Source organism: Mus pahari, chromosome 10, assembly GCF_900095145.1.
Source record: "Mus pahari chromosome 10, PAHARI_EIJ_v1.1, whole genome shotgun sequence".
In the NCBI taxonomy this organism is placed as follows: domain Eukaryota; kingdom Metazoa; phylum Chordata; class Mammalia; order Rodentia; family Muridae; genus Mus; species Mus pahari.
Window position 1 is genome coordinate 94285229 of NC_034599.1, and position 11279 is coordinate 94296507.

Here is an 11279-nt window from a genome sequence, read left to right on the forward strand (position 1 = left end):
CTGGTCTACAGAGTGAGTTCCAGGACAGCCAGGGCTACACAGAGAAACCCTGTCTCGAAAAAAAAAAAAAAAAAAAAAAAAAAAAAAAAAGAAAGAAAGAAAGAAAGAAAGAAAGAAAGAAATCACAGCAGGCCAGAAGAAACCGGCTCAAGGGCTGTTGCTTTGCAGTGTCTGTGTCCCTCGGCATGTGACAGAAGGAAGGAAGAAGCAGTAACAGGTGGTACCCTACAGCTCTGATGCAGGCCTCAGGTAACCGGGCTCTTAGCTCCACAGGCTCTCAGCTCCTACGTAGGCTAAAGAAGTTGGTACTCCTTAGCATCTGGCAGTGGGCATGGCAGCCTCTGAGCAGACCCAGGAGGAACTGAAGAGGAACTGGGGATTCCTCAGCCCCTGACAATGGTCGGTGTCAACGTTCAGTGGCCTCAGGTGTGAGACTCTTGACCTTATAGGCTCTGGAATTCTCCCAGTCAGCAGAGACCACCCACTGGCTCTATAGCAGTTCACACTTCTGCAACCTCCATCCTCTGTCCTCCTTACTTCAACTATGTGTGGGGGCGGGGCGGGGGGCGGGGCACATGTGTGCAGGTACCCACAGAGGCTTGGAGTCCCTGGACCTGCAGTCACAGTAGTCGTGAGCTGCCTGACACAAGTGCCGGGAACCAAACCAGAATCCTCTGGAAGAGCCACATTAACCACTGAGTTTTCCCACTCACCCCACACCAATAAAAGAAGACTAGGAGAAGTTGTTTACTGGGCCTCCTGCTGCGGGAGACAGCCTTTCTCTGTCATGGCATTTACTGCTGAGGTTTTGAACATTTAAAAAAAAAAACAACCAACCAACCAAACAACCAACCTTTCTTTCTGTTTTAACTATCGCATGAAGGATAGTTACCCACATAAAAGCTCAAGAAGGTTCCACCTAGAAATAATTTATCACAGCAGGGCAGTGGTGGCTCACACCTTTAGTCCCAGTACTCAAGAGGCAGAGGCAGGCTGATCTGTGAGTTCCAGGCCAGCTTGGTCTACATGGTGAGTAACAGGACAGCTGGGGCTACATAGTGAGACCCTGTCTGAAAAAAAATAACTTCAAAAAGTAAAATAAAATAAATGCTGGGTGGTGATGGTGCAGATCCTTAATCCAAACAGCCTGGACTACACAGAAAATCCCTGCCTTGAAAAAAAAATTAAAATTAAGATCCATCCTACTAAAGGCAGGTGCTATGTAGACCTCCCCAACAGAAGCTCAAGATCAGGTTTCCCATCACCATTACAAAAAGGACAGGAAAATAGCACATGGGTAAAGGCAGAAACACGGGACACCAGGAGCCACTTCCCAGTACAACAGGCCACACCGGACCCTCCCAAGGGAGCCCTGTCAGCAAAACCATCAGTCTGGGCAAGGGTCGAGTCCTTCTGGTTATGGGAAACCATTTGCAATTCAGATCTCAAGTAAAATCTCACGGCACACAAGCACTACAGATCCCGAGCCAAAACCTTCCCTCCACTCGCACCGTATCTCGGCTCCACCGAACACCAATGAGAACTCAGATAAGGACCTAGATCTGGGTCAGGCATTCTGTTTACTGCAGATGAGAGCGACAGGACACCAGACGCAGGCACAGCTCTTACCTTCACCATGAATGTGAAGTCTGTTAGGGCCGGAGAGTAGACGGCCCCACCAGCACACGGGCCCATGATCAGAGAAATCTGTGGGATGACTCCGGACGCTGTGACATTCCTCTGCCAACACAGAGAAACAAAGGTTCTGGTTATAGAACGACCCACAGCTCTCTGCAGGAAGATAAAAGCTTTTGCTTCCTCAGAAATCTCTATGCAGGAGGCAAAAGATCTAATCAGGAGAGGGCTTCCAAAATTAGGTGTGCAACTTGTTCCCGTAACAGAGGAGAGGTTTATGGGTCACTTTCTGAAACAGTGTTCCCTTGTCTTGACATCAGTTCTGCAACATGGCCACCATGACGTGAGCTATAGGTCCCAGACACTGTCAGGTCCAGTATCCAGTATCTACAGAGCCACCAGGGAGAAGCAACCTGTACCCAGCCTGCTTGTAGCTCTGACCTCTATGCACACCTTCCACAGAAGCCCCCAGCGGGTGGGAAATGAAGTCACCAAGGCCATCAAGTGGTCCTCAGCATCTGCTCCTCCTCAGACGAGGCTTGGTAGCTGTGAGGGGAAAGACTACACGGGGGTGGGTGTGGGGGTGTGGGGGGGGCAAAGCTGTTAGGAAGAGCTAGGAAAACAGAATCAAGGACGATCTCCTATCTCTCTCCAAAAGAAATAAAAAGGAAAAAAAAAAAAAAAAAGGCTAAACACCAAAGAAGATGAAGACACCGGAGAGTCTAGCATTTTTAATTAAGGTTTTCCACCAGTCTAATACCAGTTCCAGATGTCTCTTGAGGTGAAAGGAAATGACACCAGACAGCAACCCAAACCCTCAAGAAGCAATTAAGATCACGAACAGTGGATAACCTGTGATTAAAGACCAAACGCTGGAGGCTGGGAAGATGGCTCAGTGGATAACTGCAAACACGAGAAACCCAAAGTCAGACGGAGTCACTTGCAGGTCCATGGACCCAGCACTTCTCTAGCAAGGTGGGAGGCAGAGGCAGGAGAATTCCCACAAGCTCATGGGCTAGCTATCTTGGAATACACAGAAGGAATAAGATACCCTTTCTCAAAACAAGGTGGCAGGCAAGGACCGACAGCTGGGGCTGTCTTCTGACCTCCACAGGTCACCATACATATGCACAGCTGTACACATACATACACATACATAAAAACATATTGCATAAAACTCTCTTTTCTTAATTTGGGACTGGAGCGATGGCTTGGCACTAGAAGCATTTATTGACTTCTGTTCACAGCACCTATATGGGGAGACAAACAACAGCCTGTGAGGCCAGCTCCTGGGGATCTGCCACAGGCATCTGCACACTACTGACAGACTCACTCAGATACACACACACTGAAAAGTAATTGTTTAGAAATAAAAACAAAGTAATAATTATAACACTGCATTTGGGCTCATAACTTGAAACACACATGTGCATACACACATAAACACATACAATAAACACATACACATGCACACACACATACATAAAAATAAGTAAATGTACCCAGGCGATAGTGGTACACATCTTTAATTACAGCATTCAGGAGGCAGAGGCAGGTGGATCTGAGTTCCAGGCCAGCCTGGTCTACAGAGTGAGTTCCAAGACAGCCAGGGCTATACAGAGAAACCCTGTCTCAATAAACAAGAAATGAGTAAGTACATACATACATACATACATACATACATACATACATACATACAATGACCTTTGAAAAGAGATTGTGTTGAGATACTTAACTGCAACCTGGAAGCAATCACTGAACATTCAAAAAAAAAAGTTACAATGGGGTTGAGATTAATATAAGCAAACTACAATAATATACATGTAGAAAAATAACTTAGAAGATAAAGGCAAGAGACTAAAGAGTTCTAGGCTAGCCTAGGCTATATAAAACCCTGTTGGGCTTGGGGTGGGAGAAGGAGGAGAAGAAAGAGAAAGAGAAGTAACTATTATTTTGTATGCTTACTTATTTTTAATTTTTTAAAGTACAGTTTAAAAAATTAGACGAGCATGGTAGAACATGCTTATACTCCAAGAAGAAGAAGAAAAGAAAGAAGAAAGAAGAAGAAGGAGGAGGAGGAGGAGGAGGAGGAAGAGAAGGAGGAAGAGGAAGAGGAGGAGGGGGAAGGAAGGAAATAAGGAAGGAAGGAAGGAAGGAAGGAAGGAAGGAAGAAAGAAAGAAAGAAAGAAAGAAAGAAAGAAAGAAAGAAAGAAAAAAGAAAGATAGAGAAATTTTAAAAGTACACTAAAAGTATTTAACATAAAAGCTATGGGCTTGGGGTAGAGTTCTCTTGTTGGTATAAAATCGGTTTGTTTGTTTGTTTGTTTTGGTTTTTTCAAGACAGGGTTTCTCTGTGTAGCCCTGGCCGTCCTGGAACTCACTCTGTAGACCAGGCTGGCCTCGAACTCAGAAATCCGCTGTTTGCTTTTTTAGATGGAATCTCACACTATGTTGCCCAGGCTAGTCTCAAACTCATGGGCTCAAGTGATTTCCTGACTAGCTGAAAATGATGGAAACCCACACACACACCCTCACATCCCCACCCCAGCACTCAGGCTAACAGGATATAGCCATGAGACATCACAGAAGACAGATGGGACAGCTTTAGGAAACCAGGAAATAACTTCAGCCACAGGACTGTCGGAAGCACCTTTCCAGAACCCTGGAGTCTAGTCGATCCCTTTCAGGATGGAGATGGAAGAAGCTGGTGAATGTCACATGACCCGCTGCTATCTTTCCCCAGCCGTGACAAGCACACCTACAGTGGCTAGCTGGCACCGAAGAGGGGCAACAAAGGCTGCATCCTCGTTAGGGTCATGCTTTCTATTCTGAGGTGCTGAGGATCCATACTGGGCAACCACTATGCCTCATCTCCAGCCCGGATGTGTAGTTTCACCATTAACTGTGGCTTCTGAAGGGTCAGCTTCGTTCAGTTCTGATTATCACCTCTGTACAGTCATCTATGCTGTATCCAAGGCCTTATTGAATCTAGTTGAAGACATTTTAAAAAGACCCCTGCAATACAGGTTGAACTGTGTTCTTCCTCTGATTCCTACATTGCTCTTCTACCCCACAATGTGATGGTATCTCCAGATGGAGCCTTGGGACTGTTTCCTTATTACGAGGGAAAAGGACGCTGTTCCTAACCCTTGCTCTAAGCTTCTGAGAACATGTTTTTTGGTTGGTTGGTTGGTTTGCTTGCTTTTTTTGAGACAGGGTTTTTTCTATGCAAAAGTTCTGGCAATCCTGGAACTCAGTTTGTAGACCTTGAATGTAGAGATCCGACTGCCTCGGCCTCCTGAGGGCTGGGATTAAAGGCATGCACCCTCACACTCTGCTTGTCTAAGAACACCATTCTCAAATCGTTGGTTGAATACTGTGATGGTTAGTACTATCAAACACAACCCAGAATCTTGTAGGAGGGGAACTCTGGGCCTGTATGAGAGGGAGTGGCTGGCTGGGTGGAGCTGGGAACCCACCGTAAACACAAGCACCATAGCATAGGCCAGCATCCAGGGCTGCAGCATCCCTGGCTGCACTGAATGACACACTTCAGAAGGGAGCCACAGAGCAGCAGCGCTCTCATTTCTCTGTTTCCTGACTGCGGGTAGCACGTGACCAGCCAGCCCATCCTCCTCACGACGGACCACACCCCCAAACTTCGAACCAAGGTGCTTCTGTCACAACCCCGAGAAAACCTGAGAAAAATAACACCACAACCACAGAAACAACTAAAATTCAAGGGTTCAGATTCAACACAAATCTTATAAAAATAGCTTAGAAAAAGTCACAGGCAGATGGATCCCACACTCAATAAGCAAAGAGGACTGAAGGTGCTCAGTTTGTAAGTGACCAGGAAACCAGGCATGGCGGTGCTGTACCCACCACCCAGCTCGTGGGAGGCAGAAAGTTCAAAGCCATCCTCAGCTACATAGTGAAATGGAGGCAAGCCTGGGCTACATGAGACCCTGAATCAAAGGAGAAAAACAAGAGCACCTTACCAGATAGAAAACTACAAATTTCCACTATTCATCAACGAATTATGGGTCATAAGACACGCAAATGGGTACAGCCATTCACGGGAAAAACACAATCTGAGGAATAACAAACCGGAGGAAGCCCTGTTAGCTTACAGGAGACTCCACTAGGTTCCTCCTAGGGACCTAGCAACAGCTTATGTTATCACCTGCCACCACCATGTGTGCCAGGTGTGTGTGTGTGTGTGTGTGTGTGTGTGTGTGTATGTGTGTGTGTCTGTCTGTGTCTGTGTGTCCCACTCCCATATTCTCTCTCCCCCCTCTTCTCTCCTCTGCACCACCCTCTTCTCTGCCTGCCCTCATGGCTCTGCCCACCTGTATGCCTGTCTACATGGCCACTTTTCTGCCTCCACCCCTCCTCCAGGTCCTCACTCCTCTTCCTTCCCCAGTCGGCCCCCTTACACCAGATGTGTTGCAGAGCGTGATTTCTCAGGGGCACACCTTGGCATGGGCCCACCAGGCACCCCCTCCCCACATTATATTTCATAACACACACACAATGAAACTATTAGTCACAGATGCTACAGCAGCTGTCCTTAAATATGTTTGATGGATGAAATAAAAAAATAATAAACATGGAAAAAAGAACTTCAGGAAATCAGGAAAAACACTGAGCAAAATAGGAATAACACGAACAGAAATCATAGAAAACAAACAAGCAGAAACTGTGGATGGTAAATGACATGAAATCATTATTCATCAAATGACTGGTAGAAGGTTCGCTGGCAGATTTAATCACAGGAAACAATGGACCAGAGAACCTGAAGATAAAACCCCGGAAGTTACCAAGTTAAGGAAAGAGAAACATGAACAAAGCTGAGGGACCTGTGCGAAGCCATCAGGACCAACGTACATACCACAGGAACCCAGGAGACACAGAAAGGGCCCAGTCAAATGCCGGAAGAAACTTCCCAGATTTGATGAAAGCCTTATACAAATGTTCACATTTAAGAAGCTCAACAAACTCTAAAGAAGGATGAGCTCAATGACATCACACTGTGACCTGTTATAGTCAAACTATGAACCTCCAGCCCAGGAAGGAACCGGAAAGCAGCAGGGCAGAACGGCTCCCCTCTCACAAAGGGATCCCAGGACGATAAACCGTCAAGCCCAGGGGGCACCAGGACATAGTTCAAGTGCTTGATGAAAAACCTGTCAGCCAAGAATTCAACATCCAACAAAGCCAAACTTCAAGGAAGGAAGAGTAAGACATTTCCAGATAACAAAGGCTGAGAGGGGTCGCTGGAAGCTGAGACATCATACAAGAAACACACAAGCAGTTCTTTGGTCTGAAATAAAACGACACTAGACTGCTCCAGGAAGCCGTACACTAGTAAATCCAATTGTCTAGGTAAAGCTTGTGACGAAGCACATTCCTGCGACTGTTTGTACATATGGCTTTTAAATCTGTCAGCAGAGACATCACAAGTAAAGAGTGACCCTCTGAGATGCAGACACACAAAAGCACCATGTCCACACACTGTTAACGCCAACTTCCTCTCAACCAGTTAAGATCTTGGTTGTAATTCCCCAGATGACCACTAAGAAAAAGACATTTTAAAATACAGTGAAGGAGGCTGAAGAGATGCCTCAGTGGTTAAAAGCACTGGTTGCTCCTCCAGAGGACCCAAGTTCAATTCCCAGCACCCATGTGACAGTTTGCAACCTCTGTAACTCTAGACCCAAGATATCCAAGATCCTCTTCTGGTCTCTACAGGCATCAGGCACGCACTCGGTATACAGACACACATGCGGACAAAACACCATCGTGTGTAAAACAAAAAGGTTATGATTTTTGAAAAATAAAAATATGGCAAAAATTGAAGTGAACTAAAATGGCTCAATGCAACTAAATACAAAAGGGGGAGGAGCTATGGCTGGGCATGGAGATTGGGTGTGGTGGGCGGAGCTGTGGCTGGGCCTGGTGGGTGGGCGTGGTGGGCGGAGCTACGGCTAGGTATGGTGGGTGGGCATGGCTGGTGGAGCTATGGTTGGGCATGGTGGGTGGGCATTGTGGGCGGGGCTATGGATGGGTATGGTGGGTAGGTGTGGTAAGCGGAGCTACGGCTGGGTATGGTGGGTGGGCATGGTGGGCGGGGCTATGCCTGGGTGTGGTAGGTGGGCGTCGCTATGGCTGGGCATGGTGGGTGGGCGTGGTGGGCGGGGCTACGGCTGGGTATGGTGGGTGGGCTGGTGGGCGGGGCTAAGCCTGGGTGTGGTGGGTGGGCGTGGTGAGCAGAGCTATAGCGGGTATGGCAGGCTGCTTTGGTTGGCCATGGCAGCACATGCCTGTAAGCTCAGCAAATACAGGAGGCTCTACAGCCAGACAGTGTGAACTACACAGAAAGAGTTTTTCATTAAAAAAGGAGGAAACTGGGGATAGGGGAGTCCAGAAAGCTGTCTCAGGAGGTGAACGTGCTTGTGGCCAAGGCTGATGCTCAGCTTCCATCCCAGCCTTCCTTTAGTGGAAAGAGAGAATTAATTCTCACAAGTTGTTGTCTGACCTTCATGCATGTATTACGGCACATGTATGGTCACACACACACTATAAAAAGTAAAAATAAAAAGCCATAAAAGGGGGCTCCGTGGTTAGGGCGCCTGCTGCTCTTCCAGGGAACCTAAGTGCAATTCCAGCACCCAGCTTATGCAGTTCACAACGCCTACTAACTCCAGCTCAGGGAGGACTGGTGCCCTCTTCTGGCCTCCAGCAGGCACCTGTACATGTGTGGCATGCACTCATGCACACAGGCACGTGCACGCGCACACAGGCACATGCAAACATACATAAAATTTAAAACTTTTTAACAGTTATAACAGAAGAATCCAGGCATCAAAAATCCATCTAAGAGACTAACAGACTGGACTTTTGAGAGATAATGTGCGGTCTGTAGTTTTACTTTTGACAAAAGGACACAAAAAAAGTTGAGAAGAAGAGATTTAAAAAAAAAAAAAAAAAGTTCCATGAGAGGAAAATACAGAGCCATGGTGGCTGTGCTATCAGACAAAGTAACTTTAAAAAGTTATAAAATAGAAAGCTATCATGCCGGGCTGGTGAGATGGCTCAACGGGTAAGAGCACCCGACTGTTCTTCCAAAGGTGTGGAGTTCAAATCCCAGCAACCACATGGTGGCTCACAACCATCCTTAACAAGATCTGACTCCCTCTTCTGGAGTGTCTGAAGACAGCTACAGTGTACTTACATATAATAAATAAATCTTAAAAAAAAAAAAAAAAGAAAGAAAGCTATCATGTGTGGGCCAGGCACAGTGGTACATGTCTTTAATCCCAGCACTTGAGAGGTAGGGGCAGGCTAAGCTAACCTGGTCTGCGTAGTAAGTTCCAGAATAGCCAGGGCTACACAGAGAGAACCTCAAAAAACAAACAAAGCTATCATGTATTAGGGTCCAATACACAGAGAAACTATAACAATTATAAAAATGTACACCAAAGGGTCAGAAAGGCAGCTCGTCAGGTAGAGGCCTTGCCTCTGAGCATGAAGACCTGGGACTCACATGGAAGGAGAGACCTGACCCCTGAAAGTTGTCCTAGCCCACAACATGCCCCGTGGCATGTACCCAAGCAAGGGCAACACAACACAAAAATAGATATAATTTTTAAAAATCTATATAATTAAAAAAAATCAAGAAAAAATGTAAAATGTCTACCTCTAACAGAGTCCTCACATGGATAAAACAGCAAGAGCCTTAAAACATGAGAACCAAACCCTGACAGACTTGAAGAGGGGATAATCGGGTGTGCGATGATAATCAGAGACACCTCTTCTAATAATGGACAGCAGATTGATAAGGAAATAGTGAACTGACCACGATAAAACAATACATAGCAAACTTCACAAGAATCCATCGAACAGATGACATATTCTCAACCTGGGCATGGTGGCTCACGTCTGAAGGCCCAGCACTTGAGAGACTGAGGTGGGAAGCTAAGTTCACAGCCTGTCTTAGCTGAATCTGTGACGGGTGGAAGCACATGGATAGCAGGTTCAAGGCCCCAGGTAAGGATTCTACCACTACAGAAATGTACACTGTTTAACACACTAAACTGCATGTCACAATGGGTGGAGTTTTCAGTTTTTCAGTTAAACTTCAATAAATGCTTGGGTATTTTTTTTTTTTTTAATGTCAAGGTCAGGGTAGGTACAGTGACACAAGTCTTTAATCCTAGAATGTGGAAGGCAGAGACAGGGAGCTCTCTGTGAGTTCACGACTAGCCTAGACCATGCAAGCGCCGAGTCAACACGGAGCTATAGAGTGAGACCGGGTCCAAAAGAAATTTTTAAAAATTTAAACTAAGGTCATGAAAAACAAAGACTACAGAACTGCCCCCAAATTAAAGAAAGAAAATAAAGAGGTATGACAATTGGGTTCATTCCAGGTCAGAAACAAAAGTTAAGGAAAGAGGGAGAGGAAAAGGGGAGAGGAGGGGTGGGGAGGAGAGAGGTAGGTGAGGAGGGGAGGGGAGGGATAGAAGAAAGAGGAGAGGGGAAGAGAAAGAGAGGAGGAGGAAGAGGAGGGGAGGAAAGGAGAGAAGACAAGAGGATAAAGGGGGACGGGGAAGGAAAACAGAAGGAAAGGAAGCTATTAAGGGCTTTATTAAGGCCACTAGATACAGACTATGAATATTAATAACAGATTGATGTTACATCTCCTTTTATGTTTATATTCTGCTTAATGTTCCCGGGAAATACACAGTGAAGGACTTAAGAGCTAAAGGAAGCAAAATATCATCAGTTTGCCCTCAAATGTTTCTAAAGTAACATGCAAATATGTATTTCTAGAGAGAATGACACATTGAGTGGGGGCAGCACATCTGGTTAAAGGGCACAGGGCAGAGCTGGAGAGATGGCTCAGTGGTTAAGAGCACTGACTCCTCTTCCAGAGGTCCTGAATTCAATTCCCAGCAACCACATGGTGGCTCACAACCATCTGTAATGGGATCTGAGGCCCTCTTCTGGTGTGTCTGAAGACGGCTACGGTGTGCTCATACGCATAAAACAAACAAATCTTTAAAAGGCACAGGTCAGATTTTGGAACTTGTTTCTCATGAGGTCTGAAATTACATCACAATTAAAAGCTACCAGAAAGTAACAACACGACAGCAATGAATGGCACAGTCCTGTGACAAGAAGCAGCTGTTGCAAACAATTCAGTCAACTCCACAGATCTCAAAGTTGCTAAGGCCCAGTTCCTGGAAACAGCAGCAACCGGAGCCCCACAGCTTAAACATCTACCAGATGATATCCCAAAACCCAGACAGACTCTAAAATGTAGCCACTTCTCTGGGGCCTCTTTTTTCCCCATGTAACACAGACATGATTTCCAAACCATGAGCCTGGAAGACCTTCCAGGGTTCCCTGTACTGGACAAACAACCACAGAACTAATGTTCCCTGTGGTGGGCTCAGAACTAGGCGAGAAGGATTAAAAAGCATGTTTAGAACGTACAAAAGCTGGGTAGCATTTCAAGTAATGTGCATACACTTACAACTTACACACACACACACACACACACACACACACACAATGGATCATGAAGGGTGGTGACCAGGGACAATACACTTACAACTTACTGAGGGTCACACACACAC

At 46.1% G+C, this 11279-nt stretch overlaps 1 protein-coding gene across 2 annotated transcripts in view; it reads right to left on the bottom strand.

Moving 5' to 3' along the window:
* Positions 1-11279, bottom strand: part of Pccb (propionyl-CoA carboxylase subunit beta) — a 53363-nt gene that overhangs the window by 29851 nt on the left and 12233 nt on the right. For both annotated transcript variants that reach the window (XM_021206031.2, XM_029543449.1), the window contains exon 6: positions 1630-1740. In XM_021206031.2, coding sequence (XP_021061690.1) covers positions 1630-1740 — 111 coding nt within the window. The remainder of the gene's footprint in view (positions 1-1629; positions 1741-11279) is intronic.